This window comes from Myotis myotis, unplaced genomic scaffold (genome assembly GCF_014108235.1).
Source record: "Myotis myotis isolate mMyoMyo1 unplaced genomic scaffold, mMyoMyo1.p scaffold_m19_p_1, whole genome shotgun sequence".
Classification (NCBI taxonomy): Eukaryota; Metazoa; Chordata; class Mammalia; order Chiroptera; family Vespertilionidae; genus Myotis; species Myotis myotis.
Window position 1 is genome coordinate 165,928,388 of NW_023416313.1, and position 25,478 is coordinate 165,953,865.

At 40.3% G+C, this 25,478-nt stretch overlaps 1 protein-coding gene across 3 annotated transcripts in view; it reads right to left on the reverse strand.

Moving 5' to 3' along the window:
* The window catches only part of FBN1 (fibrillin 1), a 237,974-nt gene that overhangs the window by 74,806 nt on the left and 137,690 nt on the right, over positions 1 to 25,478 (reverse strand). For all 3 annotated transcript variants that reach the window (XM_036300753.1, XM_036300742.1, XM_036300760.1), the window contains 15 exons: positions 22,061 to 22,183; positions 20,853 to 21,005; positions 17,328 to 17,381; positions 15,602 to 15,727; positions 10,513 to 10,638; positions 9,853 to 9,972; positions 9,623 to 9,760; positions 8,711 to 8,761; positions 6,980 to 7,105; positions 5,491 to 5,718; positions 3,391 to 3,516; positions 3,150 to 3,278; positions 2,230 to 2,355; positions 1,994 to 2,119; positions 682 to 804 (listed from right to left, as the gene is read on the reverse strand). In XM_036300753.1, the coding sequence (XP_036156646.1) occupies positions 682 to 804; positions 1,994 to 2,119; positions 2,230 to 2,355; positions 3,150 to 3,278; positions 3,391 to 3,516; positions 5,491 to 5,718; positions 6,980 to 7,105; positions 8,711 to 8,761; positions 9,623 to 9,760; positions 9,853 to 9,972; positions 10,513 to 10,638; positions 15,602 to 15,727; positions 17,328 to 17,381; positions 20,853 to 21,005; positions 22,061 to 22,183 (1,875 nt within the window). The remainder of the gene's footprint in view (positions 1 to 681; positions 805 to 1,993; positions 2,120 to 2,229; positions 2,356 to 3,149; positions 3,279 to 3,390; positions 3,517 to 5,490; positions 5,719 to 6,979; positions 7,106 to 8,710; positions 8,762 to 9,622; positions 9,761 to 9,852; positions 9,973 to 10,512; positions 10,639 to 15,601; positions 15,728 to 17,327; positions 17,382 to 20,852; positions 21,006 to 22,060; positions 22,184 to 25,478) is intronic.

A 25,478-nucleotide genomic window follows, 5' to 3' on the forward strand; every position in this document is an offset into this window, starting at 1 on the left:
TTAATTTTTATAGCAAAATATATATATTTAGGGCTTTTCAGGGAGATTTTTCGAGGTCAGATAAGATATTTTTGGTCTCTACACCTAAGTTCTCTTCTTAACCCAAGCCAAAATCAGTAGCTATATTACCCACCTCATTTTTCACCTCTAGATGCCTATATGGCTCTTCTAGCCCAGGATGATACATCAAGAAGTATAAATTAGACCAGCATTTCTCACATCCAAATCACTTGGAGAGCTTGTGAAAACAGATTACTGTGCTCCACCCCCAGGAGTTTCCGATTCAGTGGGTCTGGGGTGGGGCCCAAGATTTTTTATTTCTAAGACATGCTCAGGTGAGGCTGATGTTGCTGGTCCAGGCAACACACCCTGACGAGCACTGAAGTCAGTCAAGAGATCAGATTCTTCAAAATTCTGATCAATGGAGACACTATTTTAGACTGCACTTGTTGAGCATGTGCCAGATACTACACTAAGTGCTGTACATACTCTTCCACATAGGCAATCTGACCCCCATTTTATAGATGAGAAATCTTATGCTAAGGATCTTTATCAATGACACACAGCGAAAATATGTAACAAACCAAAGATCTGGACTCAGAACTATTAATTCCACAGTCCAGGCACCAAACTACTCTATAAAGGGACCTGTTATTTCCCAGGAGGCTAAAACCTACTTACCAGTACATGACCTCTGGTCAGGCATTAGTGCAAATCCCGGCTGACAGCTACATTCATAGCTACCTTCAGAGTTTGTACAGAAGGTCTCACAACCACCATTCATTATGCTGCATTCATCAATGTCTAAAAAAAATAAAAATAATATTACCTTTTTCTGTGTTTATGATCATGGCATGTATTTATAATTTCTAGGCATGGGTCAAGGAAAACAAACAAAAAAACAAACAAAAAAGAACATCCTAGGGCAACTGGAAGTCACCACATTGCTTGATTCCTTCAAAAAATATGAACTACACACCTACTATGTGCTAGAGATGTGAATCTAATGGTGAATGTGACGGACATAGGACCTACCCTCACAATGCTGACTGCAGCTGGAGAATTAGATGAACAATTAATTACACAATACACTGTGTGCCACATGCAACGTAGGAGAAATGCTAGGGGCTATGAGAACATATATGACAATGACCACATGGGTGAAATTCTCTGGGTCACAGATTCAGTTATAAACTTGACATTCGGTTTGACTGGCTGAAGTTCTAAACCTTTCAAGAACTTGAGTTAGAGTTCTGAGGTTGTCCTGGGCCATATTTCAAGAGAATTTTTGGGCTGATTTATGACTTTGGGTAGAAACCATGTGAGACTTGGCAGTTCCACATGATGTACACCCCAAACCAGGCAAAAACTGGCAGTTTGCACAAAGTTTCACTTTGACTTTGGGCATAATAAAGCCACAGGGTTCTCTGAGCCACTCTTTCCAGCACGACTAAACCTACAGAGGGCCAGCCACAAAGCAAAAGGCTTGTCCCCCAAAGTCCCCTCTTTAAGGAGTGCCACACCTGGCCTCTTTCTGGGTAAGATACAGTCTTCTTTCGAATAATTATTCTTTGAAATCTCTCAGCTGACCTAAACCGCCTAAGGGCAGAGATTACACCCTATGTTTTTTTGGCTTTTTCACAGCACTCACCATGCTTCATTATTTCAGGGGGTTAGTAATCACGTGCTGATTTGCCTGTTATGCATCTGTGTAAACAGAGCATGTGCTACCATTCACCGTTAAAGCAGCATGGGTCAAACTATACTTGTTAGAGCTAAAACATCCCATAGCTTTCACTTAGTTGCTCTTGAAACACACAAGGAGCTGATCTCTGAACATTGTGAGCCACAAGGAAAAGAATTTTACTCACAGGGAAACAAGGAAGAGTAAGTAAAGGTAGCTAGTGATGGGAACAGAACTCCGAGAACATGGCTTGAGTGCTTTAGAGACTAATAAAATAAAATATAAAACAATATATTGTATAGAACTTACCCACACAAAACAGCCTGTCGGGAGTTGAATGATACCCAGGGTTGCAGGCACACTGATATTTCCCTATGAGGTTCACACACCGGCCATTAGGACAGAGGTTCGCACTCAGTTCACACTCGTTGATGTCTGTGCAGAAAATAGGAATAGCAAACATCCAGCCATCAGCTTCGGACTCTGGCAGAGACGTGGCTTGAATGACTGACCACCAGTAAGTGGTCTGAAGTCTTCCTCCTTACCAATACATGCTGAGATGTTGGGGGACAGCTGATGACCAGGAGGACATTCACAGCGGTAACTTCCCTCGGTGTTCAGGCAAGCGCCTCCTCGGCACAGGAGGGGATCTCGCAGACACTCGTCAATATCTGAAAAATGGAAACGACCCGTGTTGAAGATGTTGGGGGTGTCCGGCCCAGGTCCCCATGTTCACACCAGTGTACTCATCACCCCGTTTCTAGGTGTCCTGGCCACCAATGGCTCACAGATTCCTTCTTGAAGAACTGCTGTGCATTTCATTCAGAAATATCAGGAGGTGAGATATTGTATTTCCTTCCCATTTTGGGGGCCACACATGGCCAATAGTTGACTGAACAATGTGGAAACAGAAAATCTTGGCCTCCTTGTCTCAAGGTAGGACAATTCCCTAATGCCATTCCCACTCCCGAGTCACCTATGGAAGCCTGGTAAGGCTGAAGTCTGCTTCTCTTCTCCTTCCCTCACCTGCCTCCCTCACTTCTTTAGGCTCTTCCTGAGAGCACTGCCTCAAAATAATCTCCATCTCAGGCTTTTTTCTAGGGGCCCTGATTTAATGCAACCAGCTTAATTAATCTCCTCTTCTAGGAATATCGGGCAGAGACACTATAATGTGATCTTGAATATAGCTTATATTTGTTCTCTCTTCCCTGGGGTGTCTATTCTAGGTTTTTACACTCACTTGTCTGGGACCCATAACTGGTGTCTGAGGCCACCCAACACCCCGCAGCATGAATTCCCTCAGCTCTCCCACATGTCAGTCTCCCGCTGCCACAGACTGATTCCGGACTCACTGGTCAGGAGAGCAGTGCACTGGGGAAACAGGAAGCCAGGCCCTGGGCCATGAGTCCTCAAAGCTGTTTGGAATCCTTTCTTTCCTGTGCTGATCAAGCGGGCACACACTTACCCATGCAGTTCTTCATCATCATGAATCCACTTTCATAGCCTTCGTCGCACTTGCATTCAAAGTCCCCTGGGGTGTTCACACACTGGCCACGGCCACAGAGGTCAGGAGATATGCGGCACTCATCAATGTCTGCACAAAAGCAGCAAGTGGCAGCAAGTGAGTATCAGGATAGCCTTCATTCTTGTGTAATAAAGATAAAGAGTCTAAAGGGTGCCCCTCCAAGGTGAGTCCCCTCACTGACCTGTGCAGTTCCGTTCTTCAGAGTCAAGAGCAAAGCCACTGTCGCACCTGCACTTAAAACTGCCAATGGTGTTTCTGCACTTGCCGTGGGTGCAGAGGCTGGGAATCATCTTGCATTCATTGATATCTTCAAGAAAAATAAAATGTGTTAAAAGTTGTGAGTAACCAATAGGTCTCAATCCCACCGTGTTAAACCCAGGAGAGGAGATTGGAGGGTCTTGATATAAGGTCTTGGCAATATTCATTTTAAAGACTGTGTGATGATCCATGAGAAATATGACTGAGTACACATTTCTAGTCTTTTAAACTTCTGTTTTAGAAAGCATTATCAGAGAAGTAAGGAGTGTGTTTATTTGGACTTCTAGAATCCAGCCTGAGACACACTGAACATTTAACTATTTGCTGAATGAATGGTCTAAACCATTAGTGTTTATACTTAAAGCATATAGAAGATTATTAGAATATATTGCCCCACAACAACCAATTGGGTGTATAGAGCAAAGATTTTCATCCTTTTTCATCTCATGGCATGTATAAAGTAATTATACTAAAATTCTATGGTAAACCGAAAAAATATTTTACATTTTTGGCTGATCTGACTAAAAAATATAGGTATAATTTTATAGGTATAATTTTGATTCATTCACACCAGATGGCTATTATTGTGCTGGCTCCTGTCATTTTTTTAATTTGATAATCTCAGGGAAAATAGGTTTGTGCCCCCGACTTAGTAGTCAGATATTGTATATTTTAAGAATCCTTGAGGCACACTGGTTGAACATCGCTGGTGTAGAGAAATAAGATATTCATTTATGCTTTTTGATGTGTTTTAGATACGCCCAACATACAAGAATTTCAAAGAAGACATCATTTCTACTTTAAATTATTTGGAAATAATGTATACTATTTAAAAATATTTTATCAATGTTATAGAGCCATAGAGTTTCATTAATATAGGCAGAAGAGTTTTTTTTGTATACTAGGAGATGACTTCTGTAATGTGTAATCTGAGTTTACCCTTTTAGGAACCTTTCCAGAGTAAGACCTAAAGCTCAAGAAATACAAGTGAATTTTTGCGTAGTGTCATGAGAGACAGAACGGGCAGATTAGATCTCAAGAACATCAAGTCCTTCTGTGGCAATGGATTCCCACAGCCTTTGGAAGCAAATCACTTGAGTTCCTTTAAATTTACTTAAGAGACATTTAAGAGGGCCATCTAGAAACCGTCTTTCTAGACACAACAATTTTAAATCCCAGAGCCTCTTGGACAAAATGCTCAGTAGAAAAAAAAAAAGTCTACACATTTTTCTATAAAGATAGTTAACTGATATTTATATACTCATTTCTCATCTGATGCAATTATGAAGCATAATAACTAGGACCAGACACAATGGGCAACCGACACAAAACTCTATACTGGGAACATAAGCTGAGCCTCCCTGAATAGTCGGAATTCTGAGTAACCAATTGTGATTTTTTCCATATGCTAAAGTAAACAAGCTCTGTTTCATTGTGCGTAAAAACTTAAATCAAATTGGAATTAGATTAAATCTGCGACTTCTTGTTTTTTTGCATGGATGTTAGATTATAGCATAATAAACTGAAATAATATTTGAAATATCCTGTCCCTGGAGTGTGTCTACCACAGGAATGAGTTTCACTACATTTGGACAAAGAGGATCTGCCGCTGGGTTTCTCATGCCATTCACCCTCCATTATCTATACTCAGGTGGACTGCAGAGACATGGAAGCTCAAATCAGCAGATAAAAGGTCTTCTCATATGGCTTTAGCAGATGGCATACAAGTTTCCCATTTCCTTTCATTCATGTTTGGATTTGGGTAGCATTAAAATCTACTTTAACACTTAATAATGGCTAGATGGGTGAGGCAAGCAACCTCAGGAAATCCTGAGATATAGAGAAAAAGAAAACCCATTACAGAGTGAATGTTTGGTTACAGATCATTCAGGAAGCAAAGAATGTATGCTGAGGTGATCAAGGATGACCACTCATTGTAATCCCATTGGTAGAACTCTGGGCTCATGCAAATGCATCCTGTTGGTCTATAAGAAAGGGCAACCAACCACTGACACCATTGTACCTTTGAAGAAAGGTTTTCCGTTTGTAATTTCTTTTGTGGCAAATCCGGGTCCTCTGGGGCAGAGCTCCTCATACTCAGGCGTGTTTCTCACGGGACACTCCTCACATTCCTCCGTACCCCAGGCCGCCCCCACAGAGCAGCAGCAGGCATCCATGCGGTGGCGGCCGGCAATGGGCAGCGTGCACTCCTCGTCATCGTACCTCAGGAAGCAGGTTTCCATGCGGATATCTGCCAGAGAACAGAGGGACCCTGAGGAGAGCTACTCTGTGTTCCCTTTTTCTGATAATTTTATGAAAGGAGCAGTATTCTAAGAAATCCTGCAATGCGCTTGGGGGTGGGGGGGATGTTGTCACAGACGTGCCGGTGACCAATGCATATTGGCCATGAGGTCTTGCCATCTCTTCTCAGGCTAAAATCAAACTACACTCTCTGTCTTTGGAGAACATCTGAGCTGGCCCCAGCCCCTTTTCCTCTGATCCACTTCAGAGGAGAGATGGAATGGTAAACTCCAAAATGAGGAAAAACAGCCAAGAAAAGCCATTCACTCCTCTTCTCAAGTATTCCTTTCACTTCAACATGTGTTCATGCACACATCCTTCTGGATACATGTGGGGTACATCTAGCTCAGTGATGGCGAACCTATGACATGCGCGTCAGAGGTGACACGTGAACTCATTTTTTTGGTTGATTTTTCTTTGTTAAATGGCATTTAAATATATAAAATAAATATCAAAAATATAAGTCTTTGTTTTACTATGGTTGCAAATATCAAAAAATTTCTATATGTGACACGGCACCAGAGTTAAGTTAGGGTTTTTCAAAATGCTGACACGCTGAGCTCAAAAGTTTCGCCATCACTGATCTAGCTCCAACCCCAAATTCATGGGATAATGAGGAAGAATAGAAAGAGTAGCAGGCCAGAGGTCAGAAGACCTGGAATTTGGTCCTATTCTGTGACTAAGAAGTCTGCTTGTCTTAGACAATGAGACAAATGAGATTATGCATCTGGAAATTGTAAAGTGTAATTAAAACATAAGGCATGATATTCCCTCTCTTTCCTGATACCCACAAGAGTTTCCTGCAAGGACCTGTCCTCCTGGCCAATAGGAGGACATGCCTGGCAGGTATGAGTTATAGTTTTTTAATTGAAAGTATTCTCTCCACCATTCACCTCATATCTTAGAGCCCATGACATATTGGGGTGGATTTAAGAACTCTGGAATAATAACTATGGTGATAATGATTGAAGGAACAATTACATACAATTCACTTCACTAACACATTCTCTACTCTTTTTATAAAGAATAAACAAAGAGCTTCAGTAGGGAAGGCTCTTTTTCCAAAAAACCACCATGGATCCTAACGGAAATGCTGAATTTAGGATGCGTGTATCTGTACTTGGAACCAAATATTCAGCTCTATCTTATTAACTGAAGTGTTAATAATCTTTAAGAAATGATCACCAGAAAAGTAATAAGTTCTGTGTTACCCAGGCAGATCCTCCCGGTGGAATCCAAACTCATCCCATTGGGACACTGGCACTTAAAGGATCCCCTGGTGTTCACACATTCGCCATTTTTGCAGACTCCTGGGAACACCTCACATTCATTGATATCTATGCAGGAAAAAAAGCATGAAGTTAATATATCTGTAACATCATTCTACCTTATTCCATTCATGAAGTCATAATTATTCTCATAAGAGAAAAGGCCATTTGAACTTGATAAGATCAGAAAATTATTTTGCTCCCACAGACTGTAGGTAGAATTTCTGGGGTGTCTGTATAGCAACAAATAGAGCTCATCTGCTGCTAAAGATATGAGTTTCTCCATTGGTCCCAGGAGTAATTTCTGAGTTGAAGAGACAGGGAGCTGGTGTGAGGTCTTGGAGACAGCTCTGGGTACTGTGACTATCTCAGGTAAGGTTCCCAGGAACCATATAATTAGCTTTATGAGACCAGATGTTTGGAAGTAAGTAGAGAAACAGAAACCTGGTCTTTCAAATAGGCAAAGAATAAAGAGCTTGAATGTGGGCATAGAAGAAAATCCTACTAAGGAATATGTGGAGCCAGTAAAAAGATTCCCTTTGGAGAAGTGCTGAGAAGTCCCCAGGAGTGTATTACTGGTTCTACCTCAGCTACGGTCTCCCTGTTCTGTCAAAACCTTGGTGGTCCCAGTTTTAATTGGGGAGACTCAAAAGATGCTCGTGTTCATCCATTTATCGTTCACTGACTCTCAAATGTGCCCTTCTGTCCCACTTTGCTTAATGCAAAGCAGTATGTTCTCTGCACTTAATTTAGAAAAATATTCACCATCAAATTAATCCAAAGAAAGGCACTTACTTGCCAATGTCGAAAACATGGAGCATTGGTTAAGAAATTCACACACAGTGTCTCTGTTTAGAAGAAATATTTCCCAAACTAGGGACGCTAAAAAAATGTTCCTGATCTCTCCTTGTAAGAGAGATAAATGGGAAGGGGGAAATTTACCTTTTGGGGTTCTTTTTTTATTCTTGTTCTGGCCACTTGTATACAAAAATGTGCTGCTGAGGTCAGAGAAGTTATTAACAGTGGGTCTGGACCAAAGAAAGGCCAAAGAATTCAGTCATTATTTGGAAAGCAAGACCTTGGGTGGGGGTTATAGTGTTCCTCTTTATTTCAGCAGGGAAGAAATTGCATTTCATCCCACATATGGGACTAATTGCTGTTTTTAAAATTGTTCAGCTGCTGTGTCATGTCAGGTTGTGTTAGTCACCCTGACCTATGTCTATCTGGAACTCCAGGAGAAAGAATCATGACAAACTGGAGATTAATCTATGTATATTTTCAAAAATAATGCAGCTAAGTGTGTCTTTCTAAATCATCTGTGATGAAACAAACAACAAAAAATAGGACAAACCAAGAAAAAGGCAAATTTTACAGCCCTATTAAAAACCTGTTTTATCTTCTTGATAAACAGCATTTTGAAAGGGCAGTCAATTCAAAGTATGGTCAGCCTACATTTTCAGCCATCCTGTACTCTGGCCATAGCAGTTTGAAACTGGCAAGAGCATATATATGCTTGTGAAATTAACATCTGTTGTGCTCTGCAGTTCTCATTATTTTATTTCTCTGCGGCATATTTCTCATTGTGAAGTTACATGACATCTTTATCCAGTCCAAGTTAACACAAGCATTCTTCAAGCACACAGAAATTTATGGTTTATAAATAATCATAAATACCTTCACATTGTGTTCCTTTTATTCTTGAATAGCCTTTACCACATATGGGATCTGTAAAAAAAACCCCACAAACAAACAAAAACAAAAAACAAATTTGAGATAACAATATCCAGACTTTGTAGTTATGACCTAGTATAAGAAACACGAAAGAGGACTGGGAACATGAATTACATTTTGTTTCTATAAATAAGTCTGAGATAACAAAGTGTTTTTGAGACTGCATAAGAGAAAAAGAATAATGAAATGTATCCTTAAATAAAGCTCAGTTCCTATGAGATATCCAAAAAGACATCAAGGTGCCCTAAATATCATGTTATATTGATGACCAAGAAGGAAACTGACTAGATTTCTCTGTTGCTAATAGCCCTAAAATAGGAATCAAACTATAGGATTACTGTAACATGAATTTTAAAACCAAAGTCTAGAACTTGAATATCTCATGCCCTGTAGCATTCATACCATGTAAATTCATGCATTTATATACCCAAACATTGAATCAACAAAATCATCAGCAAGTCTCCCAGACCTCAGCTTTGCAACAGACTTACAAATTTAGTCATGAATACTGATTTCTTTATGTTACTCAATTTTTTTGGAAGAAAATGTGCACCTATACAAGGCTCAGAACCCCTAGTCCCAAGATTCTCCAGAGAGCCAATAGGAATTGCTGGTCTAGGAAAGCAACACCAGGTAACTGGTGATAGAAAACAATAAATTGACAAATTATCTGAAGTTATTGTCTTTGATACTTCTCTTAGTTTCCTATTCAGTAATATGTTTTATTGAAGTCATCAGAATTAAATATTCTAAAATCCTCACATGAGCCCAAATGCACAAAGTACTAGGCTTCCCCTTTCTAAGCAAAGTGACCAGTGAGATGGGCACAGGAGCCACAGTGCCCATTTCACTTACCGACTTGGCATATGGTACAGGGGCTCCCCCAGGCAGCACCAAGGGAGGAACAGCACTCAGACTTTAAGGTGGCTCCATTGATGTTGATCTCACACCGCCCATCGATGACAGTCTGCCAGCAAGTGCCCTTGATGGTTTCTGTGGGGGGTAGGGAGGGATAATATTTAATAGGTATTTCAATACAGCAGCATTGGTAAACACCAGAAAATCATTCTCAGGAAGATAAATACCTATGCAGATGGTTTTTGTTGGATCCAAAGTACTTTCAGGAGAACATTCACAGATGAAAGAGCCTTGGCTGTTTTTGCAGACTCCATTAATGCAAGGATTGGATTCACATTCATCGATATCTGAAACAAAAACAGTTCTATATCACTGCTAAACACTAGTCTTGAGCATGAATGGATATGGAAACTTTAGCCTCAATGGCTATCATAAATTCATCATTGGATAGTAAAGCTGGCCTAAATAGATCTTTTCTAGAGTAGATGGAATGCCAAAAATAATAATTAAACAAGTATCTATAGTACAGAATATGGAGCAAATGTAAGTGTGATTTCTGAATAATGAACTCAAACAACATATATGTAATGTCTTCTGCATCTATTAAATGATAGCTAATAAAATTCCAATTGCAGGCAAATGCAAAATGAATGCTTTTAAAAGGTACTTAAACTAAGAATAAAGGACAAATAATATGCCAATTGCAGGTAAGTAGCACCAATAGCTTGCAAAGTGTATACAAGTGCCGTTTAGGACCACAGATTCTCAACTAAAGGGGCATAATTATCTAAAATAGAAGTGACTCTAATTTATTTCCATGGCTTTCTAGTGGCAATACAAAAGAAAGCAAAGTATGTAGTATAGGAACAAAAAAAAATGTAGCTTACCTTCACAGGTTTTTAGATCAGGTTTGTATATAAATCCCTTGGGGCAGGTACAGACAAAACTTCCAGGAGTGTTCCTACATTGTCCATTGTCACAAAGTAGACTGTTCAATACACATTCATTAATATCTGGAAAACCAATGAAAATGAACTTTTAAAAGAGCCCATCCCTTTCATGCAACTTCTTTGCTCTTTTAGTTGGGTTTACAAAGTCACAATGATATGATTAATTCAAACAAAGAGGAAAAACTTCTGTCCCATTGGTCTTTGCCTAAACCACCCAATTTTAGGAAAATAGGGGCTTGACCTGATTATCTGTACTTGGTATGTACAAAGTATAAAGTCACCACACACTGTTCATTCACTTCTTTCTTGAGCAGGAAGAAAATCTGGATTTACTGGCAATTACTAATCTTTATATAATTGTCTCATTGTACCAGAATTCAAAGGACTAATCTATTGATTTAAGAAACTAAATAAACATTTAGAAGGTATGGTCCATTTTTGATATGTGTTGGTTCCAGGATGAGTGTTTCTTCTTTAGAATAATTTAAAAGGTCTCTGGTTATGTTTATCAAGTCTGAGGCAATCTGCAGAGTTTATAATTGTCATGGGGAATTAGACTGGAAATTTAGAGAGCTGCGGGAAAACTCCTTGCTTTCAGCTGAATAGTTGGCCTATCTGATGCAAATTCTAACTTTTGATATGTATGACTTAGATTAGGAAGTGTAGAAATCACTTTTTAAAGTATCCCTTTGGGCTATAACATCACACAGCCCACAGAAAAAGCTACATATTCACAAGGAATTTTTTAGACATGGAGAGGTTCTGCTTAGATCATTTGACAAGCTAGTAACCCTGACATAAAGGATACAGAAATTCAGCACTGGAGAGCCGCATGGGTTCACAGCATTAAGTACACAATTCAGCAACATATTTTTAAAATTTTTAATATGGGAAAATCGAGTGTAAAGTCATGTTATCAGCTGAGTGAAGTAGCATACTGAGAATTCTGTCAAAATAATATATGGAATGCTAATACTTTCCAAAAGGGTCATATTGCAATTCTTAAACTTTGATGATGTCTGAAAACTTAAACTGAGGAATTGATGATAAACATTAAAAACTAGCCAGGCCCTGGAGTCCTGTGTGGTTAATGGCTTGAATAGACCTTTGAGTCCTAACTTCAAACTTCTGAACATAATCTGAAATCTGAAGATACTTCTGACTTGATATTATATACAACTTTGAAGTATATACTAAAGCATTGAAGGAAGAATCCCTACAGCCTCTCAAACTCCCCCTTGCTTCCCATCGGGTGATTTCTGGATGGAGCTAAACATCCCTGTGTCTTTCTGGCCTGCCCAAATAAATAATGATTTTTCATGTCTGCCAATAAAGAGAGGCTCTCATAGAAAAACGAAATAGTGAAACTTGTTTTCAGTGGAATCTAGTTTAAAAGCACCATGTGTAGCCTACAAAAGAGCCCTACAATTAAGGGTGTGTGAGAGAAAGAATTCATTTCTCCAAAGTCAATGTAGACCACGAGAAGGAAGGGCCAAGTTTGGGGCAGCAATAAAAGAGAGGGAGGGAGAAAGAAGCCTGTAGTTCAAAAAGGAGGGTTTGGTGTGTAGCCCCCCGTGACCTGCTTCCATCCTCCATGTTTTCTAGATACAGATTTTGCCTGAAACCCAGATGAAAGCTGATTTAAATGGGAGCAGATGCTTTGTTCTACTGTTAGCTCTTTTTCCACGTGTGCAGATGCCACATATTAAGAAGGCAAGCAGGTGAAAAATAAGTAAGATTTCAAAGTAAGATTTCTGCTTTTCCCAAAATAACATGTTTCTATCTTGGCCACAATGACAATTGTCAGCAGCTCTAACAACAGAGGGATCTATTAGATACAGCACTCTGCTTCCACCTGCAAAATTGGACAACTGTACATTGTATGAGAGGGACAGTAAGCATGCCTGCTATGTTCCATTCTGTAAGTAGTTAAATAGAAGATAAAGTAAAAATTACTCATGAAAAACAGTGAAAGTATAGGAAAGAAGAAGAGCATAGTAGAGGGTGTGAGAACAGGAGACCTACAAAAATAACTCAGAGATACAGAGAGAGTGGGAGGGGGCAAAGTGATTGAAGCTTGTTTTAGAGCACCTGGAGTTAGCGCTTTCTCCCCCACCCCATTCCCTTTTCTTAATTTAGATAAGAGCTATAAATAGAATCCAGACCTTCATCATGTATTGCTGTGTAAAAGTACCTACATTGTTTTAATACTAATATCAGAGTGTCAATATAAACACAGAATTTTGTAAGAGTAGGAGCTATGAAAAAAAGAAGAAATGGCCAACTATAAAAAAGTTACATTTGAATGAAGGTCTTTGTAACAGATTAAAAGTGCTGTAGAAAACCAAAGTACCTTGGCACTAGGAGACAGAAATAACAATTAGGCTGAATGAGCTTTGGAAAGAATGTTTATAATAACAAGAGGTCAGGGGACAAGTTATGGATATTTCAGAGATGGTCAATATTAAAATAGTCCTATATAGCATCTATACTAAAAAAAGGATAATTTGCTACTTAGACTGGACGTCTTCCAGACAAAGTCATAGTGGCGGGGGCCGAGGCAGAGGTGGTTAGGGGCAATCACGCCAGCAGGGGAGGGCAGGTAGGAGCGATCAGGTTGGAAGGGGAAGGCAGTTGGGGGCGATCAGGTCAGCAGGGAGGGCAGTTAGGGGCAATCAGGCTCGCAGGGGAGCAGTTAGGGGGTGATCAGGCCAGCAGGGGAGTAATTAGGGGGCAATCAGGTTGGGAGGGGAGCAGTTAGGGGTGATCAGGCTGACAGGGGAGCAGTTAGGGAGCAATCAGGTTGGCAGGGGAGCAGTTAGAGGACAATCAGGCCTACAGGCAGAGGTGGTTAGGGGAGATCAGGCCAGCAGGCAGAGGTGGTTAGGGGCGATCAGGCAGGCAGTGGAGCATTTAGGGGCACAAGGCTGGCAAGCAGAGGTGGTTAGGAGCAATCAGACAGGCAGGCAGGCGAGCGGTTAGGAGCCAGCGATCTCAGATTGCGAGAGGGATGTCTGACTGCCAGTTTAGGTGGGATCGGGTCTAAACCAGCAGTCGGACATCCCCCGAGGGGTCCCGGATTGGAGAGGGTGCAGGCTGGGCTGAGCGATCCCCCTGTGCATGAATTTCGTGCACCAGGTCTCTAGTCCTATATAATAAAAGGCTAATATGCAAATCCACTGAACTACAGAATCACCGGTTGCTATGACATGCACTGACCACCAGGGGGCAGATGTTCAATGCTGGAGCTTACCCCCTGGTGGTCAGTGTGCTCCCACAGAGGGAGTGCCGCTCAGCCAGAAGCCGGGCTCACGGCTGGCAAGCGCAGCAGTAGTGGTGGGAGCCTCTCCTGCCTCTGTGGCAGTGCTAATGATGTCCGACTGATGGCTTAGACAAGGAGTGGGCCTAAGCTGACAGCTGGACATCCTCTGAGGGCTCCCGGACTGCAAAAGGGTGCAGGCTGGGCTGAGGGACCCCCCCCCCCACAGTGCACAAATTTTGTGCACTGGGCCTCTAGTAATAAATAAAAAAACTTAATTGGCATGACCATTGTTCCTTGTTCAAGGGAGTAAAGTTCTATATGATATAATTTAATCCCATTCCTCTTATAAATTAAAGCACTATTTGTCTACTCAAAGGCAACAAGTTTCTTGGGAGGGGTCCCAGTATTTCATCAAGCTCTTCAACACCAGAGGACTCCAAATGGTAAAGGGAGAAACATGACAAATAAAACAGCTGACACCCAAGGACACATGGGAGAAACTTTTTTTTTCCTAGGGTCAGAACATATGGTGATTCCCTAATGGCTGGATGGGAGATAGTTGAATCCATTACCCAATAAGTAGTTGATACTTGCTAGATTGTGTGTTAAAAGAATGAACAGGACATTTGTTTATTTCAATCTGTAGCATCTCTGAATTATTACATTTCCAACAACTGACTGACCACCTTAGAACAGTACATTTCAAACCCTACCCCTAAAGTATCACTAATAAACCTGGTTGGCTTAGTTGGTTGAAGTGTGGTCCCATACACCACAAGGTTGTGGGTCCCATCCTCCTCCATCAGGATGCTCACGGGAGGCAACTATTAATCTCTCTCTTTCTCTAAAAATTAGTTTAAAAAATATCCTCAGGTGGGGATAAAAATACATACATACATACATACATACATACATACATACATAATCCTAAAGGCAGAAAAGAGTAAACACCTATTTCTAAGTCCCAAATGGCTTTCAGAAAGTAAAAAATATACTTTAGGTCTCCTGTTTATCTTAAAGTCTACTAATTTTCATCCTACTTCATGAAAGTATGTTTTCTTTGAGGTAAAATGTGTTTTGCTTCCAAATAAAAAAGATTCACCATCTTACATTTGGGTTTGGGTATGCTTTGGCATATTTTCACAAGTCTGAATATTCTGGTTTTAGAGGTCGAACCTCAGGAAACCGGAGGCAGTATGTCACTACACTACGGAACGGACACTACACATTTCAGAAGATACTAGTCTAGGCAACTGGAGAAGCTGAAGAAGAAAACAATGGTGTTTCTGTTGACCATTTTCTTCTCAACCAAAGGATTTATTTAGTTACTGGCTGGAACCTTCATTAGGATTGTTAGAGCATAAAAATGATATTTGTTAAACTTAACAGAGAGCAGTTATTACTGAAAATAAGCTGGGTTTTCTCTGAGTAATCCTAAAATGTGGTTGGGAGAAGAGCTGCTTCATGATAAAAATTAGGGATGCTTTCGTAGCCATCCAAGAATGGTTCAGTGTTTGCATTTTATATATCTAAGGAGCTCTTCTTTTATGGATTGAATCTGAATCATGTTTATTCATAAATTATCAAGATTCAGCTACATAAATTTTTGTCCACCAAGACATGGATGGGCCATGCTGTCACCCAAAGTGTAGAGCATCCATCTGCCCAGTCCCTGAAGTCCTTCATGAGTGGTTTCCCCCAAAGCATCGAAAGGAGGAAAGCAATGTGCACAGAACATCTTAGAAAACAGGGGAAACTCCTCACCAACACAGTTTTTCCCGGATGAATCCACTTCGTATCCTGAATTGCAGATACATTTGTAGGTCCCACGGAGGTTTTCACAAATTCCATTCGGACAAATGTCAGGATCTAACGCACATTCGTTTATATCTGCACCACAAAAGAGTTCAAAATCAGTAACATGCTAAATACCAAATTACTGTCAAAAGATAGCATTACAATAAATGTAATGACCTTAGGATCTTGTGAAGAGAAAATAAAGAAGGTGACAGTTTGATTAAAAAAACCTTGATCCCTTTTTCTCAGTACAAGATATCCTGAGTCAAATCTTCCTTCCCTTAGTCTATGAGGGGAACTGGCTTCTGACCTGGACTTAAAAGACTTCCAATCCTTAGTCAACTGAAGGAGACCTCCTGGAGACCTTCTGATCCAAAAGCCAGATGGAAAAGTTAATCAAAAGCAGAGCCCAAGTCCCTACAACTGGTCTCTCTGCCACCTGCTGTCCGTCTCCCATCCACCTTCCACACTTCCACCAGACTTAACCTCAAAACTAGGTGACTGTGTCATTCTCATGGCTCAAACTCTTGTAATAATATCTTCAGGCTCAAATTAAAACACGAACCCTGCTTATTGACTTTAAGCTTTTCACTCTTCCATGAACATAAAACACCCTCTTCACTCTGTGTCCAGAAGGCTTGAGGCAGACCTGTGCTCCCGGCCAAAGCCCCCTCAGACTCCACCTGTGCTGGGAGACCTCTGTGGCTCTGCCCAGAGGATGCTAGGTTCCCTTCTGCTGTGCCCTCCCAGACTGAGGAGAGCTCTAACAGTCAAAGGCGATGCAGAATGACAGTCAGTGAATGGCAGTCTCAAATCTTGGTGCCTGACTCTTCTATACATCAGAGCTGACTGTTTTGACTTCTGCAGGTCCCTAACACAACTTAGTTACTCCACACTAACTCCTTATTCATTATAAATTACCTAAATTCTCTTCTCCTGTCCTCCAAATATCCTCTCCCACCTTCATCCACTCAAAGTGATGAAATCAAGCAAGTTGAGTGAACTGACAATCAATTCAGCCAGTCAACTTTTTTCAGGACTTTCCTGAATCAAATAGTTTCGTTTTATATTAATAAAATAATCCTTTCGGCTTTCTTATCACCCATCTTATACTTATTCCAACTCTCCCTTTTAATTGTAATTCCTTTTATAGCACTGATATTTCTCTAGTTCTTACTCCTACACTTAAATATTTCATTCTCGTCCAACTGAGCTCATTGCTGTCATTGCCTGCTACAAAAGATGAAAAATACAAAATATAAGATGGCTCCCAATTGCCATCTTATAATGACCGAGCACTGGACCATTATGAAATAACAATTCAATCGAGCCCATAGCCCTCAACTGTACTTGATAATGGAAGATATAAAAGAAGGCCAGGCTGCCCCTTCTTGTAAATGAGCAATCAGTCTTTGTATCTCACCCACCATCCTCTAACCGCGCCCTCCAGGGAGGGCACCCAATTGTCATTTCCACGCCCCACACCCTCACCCACACCCAGCAATCCCAGGACCCGCTGTGCCCTGGTTGCCCTGCCACTGGGGGCTTCTCGGTGACCCAGGTACATCATGCAGTGATGGCCAACGAGGGAGTCAGACCAGACTGGTGTAAAGGGGCCAACTGGAAACCCACAGGAAGGCCTGACCCGCCTCTGCACATGCCCAAGGTAGTAAATTTCGAAACCAGTCCTTACCGCTGCCTGCTGAGGTCATTCCTGGCCCACTGCTGCAGAGTGCCTGATACTCCGCTGCAATAAATTAACAGACAGTAAATGATCCCTTTGTTTGCAGAACAGGTCAATCCTGCTTTTGGTTTTGCACACATCATTTCCTCCAAAGTGAGTGGAACTGAAATAAGTGGCAACGGAAAGGAGGCATCTCCTGGGGGCGTCACCATTACACGGAGCTCCCATTTAAAGGCTCCGCATCACTGAGGAAAACAAGTTTTAAGGCAACAGGCAAGTTCCAGCAATTCCCCGTGCAGAGCACTTTCGGAAAAGGTGTTTTTCCTATAACTTGATTTTGTTCACCAGGGAACAGTTTACACTTACAGTGAAATGTGCCTGTTAAAGTGTGGTTTCTTAACTGTTAATAAAACTTTCTCCCACCATCTTGGGAATAATTTCGTTTCTCGGTGCGAGCTGTTTTCTCAGTACCCAGTTCTTAACATTTTCCCATTTCTCTTTGCAAAGTCTCTAGCCTCCACGCACAAGAACACCAGGGTATCTGTGTTTGCATTAAAGTATATTTTTTAAAAAAGTGAATATTTTTCAGGGTGCTAGACTCATTTTTTATAAGTCCATAGGAGAAGTATTGCATGATGTTAAAACTGTGAGATCTTATTGAAAAAATAGAAGTTTATGGACTATGTTCTAAGATTGTGATGGACCAGATTTCTATTTCTTTTTTAAAAATTAAACTTATTGGGGTAATGTTGGTTAAAATCGATAGAATGTTTTGCATGCAATTCCAACAATATTTGATGGACAGAAGAGCTTCATGGTTAAATGCAAATCATTTGCACTGAAGGGGCAGGAAAACTGGATCCTAGAGATGAGCATCTTTACAGGGGCTCCTGCAGCTCACTGCGGAAGCCAACAGTCCTTACAGTCTTACTAGAAAATCGTGTTCCTGATGACAGTGAAGCAAATGAGTTAGGCCATACATAGAAAGAAAACTAAGGTTGGATCCCTCAGAACCTGTACCTTCTAGCAAATGTAAATTTGAGAAAAGGAGGAAAATCCCTTAATTTTTAAATAATTTTAAAGGGGGTGGGAAAAGGGAACAAGTGAAAGGTGCCTGCCATTGTGTGTTTGAAAGACAGGAACTGGGAGCAAAAGGAAACACATCCTTTTTATTCTCTCACATTAGCAATTAATTGAGACATCTAACCAAAAGGTGGAGAAATATTCTATGTAAATAAAAACAGGAAAAGCAAAATCTGACCAGTTTTATAAAAAGTACTTTTAACGTTAGTGCTAAAATTAGCTAATGCTTGGACTAAATGCAGATAAATTATTGTTCTTTTCCATTTGGGCAAGATCTGGTACTAAAGTATTCCCTGTGGTGAATTCAGGTCAGCATGGGCTTGAATGCTGATGGCCATACTTATTGCTGGGGGTCTTGGGAGCAAGGTTTTTCCCTCTGTTAGTTTCATCTTCTATAAACTGGAGACAATGATACCCAACTCACCCTATAGTTCTATGGATTTAATGAGAGAACGTGGAAAGTGCTCAGCATAACACCTGGAAGAGCTCAAGCACTTAGATGACAGGTGTTGCTGAGCTAACTCAGTGTTGTGCCATGAAGGCTGCGGTATGGGGACAGATGAAAAAAATTCCTAATAATGACACTTCTGTGTATTTAGCTGACTGATCTCTGTGAGAGGAAATGCTCAGCCAGTGCGAAATATCTTCATATACAGCCCACTTGACCTCCAGAGCACAAAGATGGGCTTTAGATGTTGTGTGGTTGGGGTTTCTCAGTAGATTAACTAAAGCTATTCCTTCGGGATATTTTCAATACCTTTGGAAATCCTTCTTCTCTCCGGAAATGAGGGGTGCCTACATTCAGATCCTTCATAATTTGGCATTTTCATTTACCAAAGAGGTAGAGAAACACACTGAGTGAAATCACTTCCACATGTGGGCCTCTGCTGTGCAAATCCACTCAAATGTAAATAGAGGCTCGTAGAACTGGGCTTCAAATGTCACTCTAAGCTTTCTAAAGAAATCTGGTCTCCTTAGTCATCTTTTTATAAGCCCACTTACTTTCCTACAGCTCAAGTTCTTTGGAGATGTACTCAGTCCAGAGGAAAAAGGTGAGAACTATATGCACCAAGGGTCCTGGATTCTAAGTTTGGCTTCTTCCACTCATTTACTATATGAACAAATCACCTATAGTCTCGTGCACCAGTTTTCAAGATACTTATCTATCTTCTAAATTCAAAGCATGCAACAAAAGTACTCTGAAAAGTTAAAGTAACATACAAAAGGCTGACAGTAATAATGTATGACTATAAAGTTATATGAAAGTATCTTTGTTGGATAAAATTATATTTGCATATTACATAATTGAAGTATAAACAACTATTTAATGGATTGATAATCATATATAAAATGATAATTTGTATATTAGTCACTGGGTAAAGTAACCAGACAGAATAAAGCTTTTCTTCTTTCATTGGTATCCCCATTTTTTAAAAGTCTGCATTTAACTTTCTCTAACTTCTTATAATATATTTAATTTCTAGGTCAGAAATGAACTAACGGAACCTATCAATGTGTACCAACCAGTCAGAGCTACATGTTTTCAATATTAGATCTAACTCTAGGGCATTAGAAGCCAATGGCCAAGCCACCTTAAAATTCTGTTCAAATGCAAACAGTCTATTGTTTTAATTTCAATACACTCTTTTTGTCTTACAAATAAATATAATTTACAAGTGGAGAGGCTCCTCTGGATTACCTAAATCAAGTCATTTTAGAGATGAGAAAACTAAGAATCCCTTTTCCATATCATTCCAGTTTATAATTATGTTTACTAATGTAAGCCATCTCAAACCTTTTTGAAAATAGGTGAGAAAAATTCCTAAACAAATAAAAATCCACAAAAAACTAACTCCACTCTTTTCTCCCCACTCCCCACCCCTCAGTTGAGTAATTTGTCTGCCTGTGACCAGGGAGCAGAATTCTGACTCGCGGACCAGTTTTCTTTCCACTGTGCCATGTCGCTTCAAATAGTGGAAATTACTTTTTCCCTAGGCTTGAATAAAATCATTTAGGAGTAGCGCACTAAAATCAACACGATGGATTTGAACAAAATTCACAAGGCCTTTTGGAGAAAAGTTGGAAATATTCAGGTAACCTAAAAATTATTTACTCTTACGCTGGATAAAATTCTGCTTTATAAGTCGTCCCTACAAAATGCAAACACCGTGAAACTACTTTAGAAAACAAAGTTACCTGTATTCCAAAGAGCATGACTATTATTGAGGTGGGGAAGTTCTGAGGGGAGGCACAAATGTGCTGCCTATTCCAAACGGTTGTTAGAATCGGGTGAGTAATGTGGATCAAGACTCCTGCCAAGACCCCAGGAAGGTACGTGATGTACCTGGAGAGCATAATGTAATCTTTCCCTAGGACTTGCATAAATGCAAGACTGTACATGGTGGCACAAGGGTAGCATTGCAAGGAAGGCATCTGCGTGACAGCACATACCTGAGTTCTGTGCAGGACACGGCTGGCAAGGTTCCCCAAATGCATACTCAGTGTTGGCACAGCAGCATTCGGATTTAGTAACAGCACCAAACAAGGGCTTGACACACTGGCCTCTCTTGTATCCACCGTAGCATGTGCTCCGCATGTGTGTGTCTAAACGGGAAGACACATCTGTCATCACACCATTGCTTCAAACAGATGAGAGCCCCTAGGTCAAAGTTGAAGCTAGCTTTATTTATCCATCATCCCAGTTCTTACTCATAAATAATGCCTCTGGTGTTTGGTCTCAATAAAAAATAATAAAACAAAAAAACTGCATTCAGTTTCCAAGCACTGGAAACCAGTGACCAGATTCCTTCAGTGTTCTAGGGACTATCCTGATTTCCCTAACTGGGAGGCACTTAGGCACTGGAATTATACTTTATTCATTTCTGTCTGCTCCAGGCCTGTACAAAGCAAACGCTTCATAATAAATGATGGCTGATGGCTGATTATCATCCCATGATAAATAAGATATTTATGAATGGTGGCCTACCTCTAAATAGACATGTAATTATTGAATGTCTGAATTAGATGTACTTTCAAAAAAGGGAAGTTTGATCTGTCAAGATTCATTATATAAATCTGTAAAAGTTGGCCAATAAATAGTGTCATCTTTAGCATCAGGGAGGGGGTGTCCAGCTATGCCCAATCCCCTCCCAATTCAAAGGGTTCACTAACTATCTTTCTTAAAAATAATTTGAGTAAAATTCATATCTATTTCTCAAGAAACCTCAAACTTCTTATAAAGCCATTATCATGTAAGTTTCTTGGTTATGCATATCCTCCTCCACTGCATTCTATATTTCCCTTTGGACATTAATACTCGATGAGCATGTTGCCAAGAGATAATGAGCATACACAGGCCAATTTCAAAAACCATTATCAATCAAGGAGGTTTGGAGAAAACTGAGGACAGCTATGTGATTAGGAAAGAAAAGGGGTAAGAAGAGATGAGGATTCCCTTGCTTTTCATTTACTGCAGCTCATCTTTCTATCGCTTAAATTAATATCCAATTTATCCAAGAAGAGAACTGAATGTTGGTTTGTTGCTCCATAAATATTAATTATATCATATCTGCTGCAGTTGATTGCATTTGCTATTGGTGGGTTTTATTGATTGACAGAGCGTGGATCGCTATCCTACATCCAATTATGGCTTAACCTACCAACACACACTCGCCCATCCAGCCCCACGGCCAGTCCTGGGAAGCATTCACATTTGTAGGAGCCATCGGTGTTGACACAACGTCCGTTCATGCAGATCCCCGGTGTTTCACACTCGTTAATATCTGTGGTGTGGAAAAGCACTTATTAAAAAAGAAGTACCTTTCATCTACAGCCATAACATGTTTATAGTTCTATTACAACATTTTGAAATGGGGAAGATGGTACATAATATGCAGGATCAGCAATCAAAGCTCAATAAAATGCATTTTCAGTGTCCTTTGAGAGAATAGCAACACAAACCAAGAGAAATAACCTGGCTGAGTTTATTTCTTTTCCGTAGAAAGCTATTTTAATAACATTCTCCTGATATATATATATATTCCAAAATAAGAATCTCAGAGGCAAAAACAGAACTGGAAGCAGAAGAAAAGTGATGGCTAAAATACAAAGGATCTGGTGCAATGTTTCACACGGCAATTCTTCTGGGACTGCCAAGAATCTAGCTTGATAATAAACTGCACCTCTGACCTGGGCAGAAAGCTTTTCCTTTGGGCATCCAATACTCAGACTGGTATTCATTCTAGTATGCCCCAGGCCTTAGTTCTCTGGGGCAATTAGCATGGCATTAAGAGACACAGAACTAAAGCCTCGATGACACACCATAGGACAGGAATAGAAAATGAATGCAGATTATTTTGATGACCATTCCTGGCCAACAACAGCACTGTAAGTAATTGGAACCCAGCAAAGAAAAACATTTCACAGGCATTACAAACACTTTATAGTATCATGTGTGCATACTTAGGTGAACCTGATAAATGTCTTTACTGGATACATACCGATAATAGTAGTGATTCCCGCCCCCCTTAATATAGGGAAATAAAGATGATACCAAAATTGTGTTTTGGAAAACATATAATACTTAGAAGCAAGTCATTTTATAACAACTCCTTTTATAATATACAACTGGTGTATGCAACTCTTTCCATTCTTTTGACCTTAAAAAGGCAAATTGAGACTGAAAACACCTCTGCCTTTTACTTAGCTTATGTTGTTTGGCACAAAATATATACAGATGGTCCAAGATTCTGTGTACAGATTTGTATGTAAAATGGCAGTTATATTTAAATACATGAACTCAAATTGGTCCACTTACTTGAGTCACCTTTTGTTCAAGATGAGACCTACAGTAAATCAGTGGCAACTGCAACATGAAAACTAACATGAAGGTTTTTTTGTGTGTGTTTTTATTGGGGACACAGATATAATACTGATGTCTGAAAGTGAGCAGCCTCAGCTTTCAAAAAGTGACCAGGGAGCCTGGTCAGTGTTGCTCAGGGGTTGAGTGTCGACCTATGAACCAGGAGGTCACTGGTTCGATTCCTGGTCAGGGCACATGCCCAGGTTGCAGGCTTGATCCCCAGCTGGGGGCATTGCCGCAGGAGGCAGCTAATCAATGTTTCTCTCTCATCATTAATATTTCTATCTCTCTCCCTTTCTTCCTCTCTGAAATATATATATATATATATATATATATATATATATATATATATATATATATTGTTTTTAAGTGACCAAGGAGGCCATGCTGCTTATCAGATCAGTTAACTACAGAGATTGAATTAGCACAGTTTATTTGGCTTTGAACAATCTCATCTTTGTGGGCTCAGAACTAAGTGCTCAGCACTAAGAGAAAAACCTTGTCCTGTGATGGCAAGAGAAAAACCATGGAAAATAAGAAAATCTGCATATAAGGAATTTTCTTTTTCCTTTATTCTTATTACAGTGTGTGTTCCATGTTCTCTATATACCAGAAAAGAAAGAAGACTGGTAAGAATATGGAGCATTTTCCCTCTCTCATTTTCTCTCTCTAGCTTTCATTCTTAAGCCAGATTGGTAAAGTCAGAACAAATCTTCCAAGTCATTAGGCACTTTCAGATGAATGGAACAACCTATCCTATATAATCCTATATAATAAAGAGCTAATATGCTAATTAGACCAAACAGCAGAACAACCATCTGGACGACCTTCCTGGATAAAGCTGGGGCTGTGAGAGCCACGCCCCTTGCACAAATTTCATGCATCAGGCCTCTAGTTTATTGATAAGATACTATTTTGCTGGTTGCAAATAGTTACAAAAACTAGTTTCATCTATGAGGTCATAGTGTCTTCTGAAATAGTTCCATCACCATTCTCTATTGGCATCCTTAACGCTGAGAGGCTATGGGCTAGCTCACTAGCAGCATAAAGGCACTGAAAGTGAATCTTAGTGTGCTCTGTGGGTAGCTAAGAGGAGTGTGTGTTCTTGCTAAAGATCTGCTCACAAGGGAGCCTTCACATCTCTTCCCCTTTCTTTTTCACTTGTACAGCACTTGATCTGTACATTTTGGCACTCCGTTATGCTGTCTTACATTGCAGAATATTTCCATATGTTCATCTTGTCTTCCCAACTCTGAGTTTCTCCCTGTACAGGGCTCAAAAGTACAGAAACCAATTTTCTACCTCAAATTTGAAAACTCAAATGTTTTCCCTTGCTATGAAGACAGATTTGCCCAACATTAAGTTAAGTCACTGCTGTGAAGGTCATAGAGAATGTAGGTAAACAACCAAGAACTAGAAGCTCTTTAAAGCCTAGAGAACATGCACATCTTGCCAAAGACTTGATATAAGGCTTTCTTCCATAACACCTTTACCAAAGCTGTCCACCAGCTGGAGAAGGGGCACCACTGAACTTTATCCTGCTTCCGCACTCGAGAAGAGCTCGATGCTCTGTGCTCCCGCATCTGAACCTAGGAGCAAAAGGCTTTGTGTGGAGCACTTTAGCGGATTTCTGGGGCCTGTGTTGAGTGTGAAGTTTCTTGAGAAGCCTGGTTCCAACTCAGATCTTGAACCCAAGCGCAATAGCCTCTCACCCTTGACTAAATAAAGCAAGAGACTCTAAGCACAGATGGATCCCCTATGACTCTCCTTAGGACCCCAGATTTCAAAAGCACAAATGAAAATCTTCACTTTTGCTTCAATACCTGGAGCAATGAGATTATTTCAAAAGCTACTAAGCTACACAGTGGCTCTTGGTTCATTTAGCTATTCTGCTTAATCCTGTTTCCCTTTTGTTTCTTGATAAAGCCTAAATAAATTGTCCATGAAGAATTTTCTGTTCCTTAAGGTATGTGGCGGGAATCATGAAAAGAGATCACTGCAATGAGTCCACATTTTTCTGTCCAGGTGAAGATGGAAGAGGTGGCAAAGGGAAGCCATCAAGGAGGCTAACTGCCATTATTCCCCAACTGCAAGGAAGGGGCAAACCCAGCTTATCCAAAAGGCACTCTCATCTGTTGGTAGACCAATTGGGCTCCTTTAAGGAGACCCCAAACATCCTTTCTGTAATAAGGACAGCCTCCTGGGCACTCAATGTA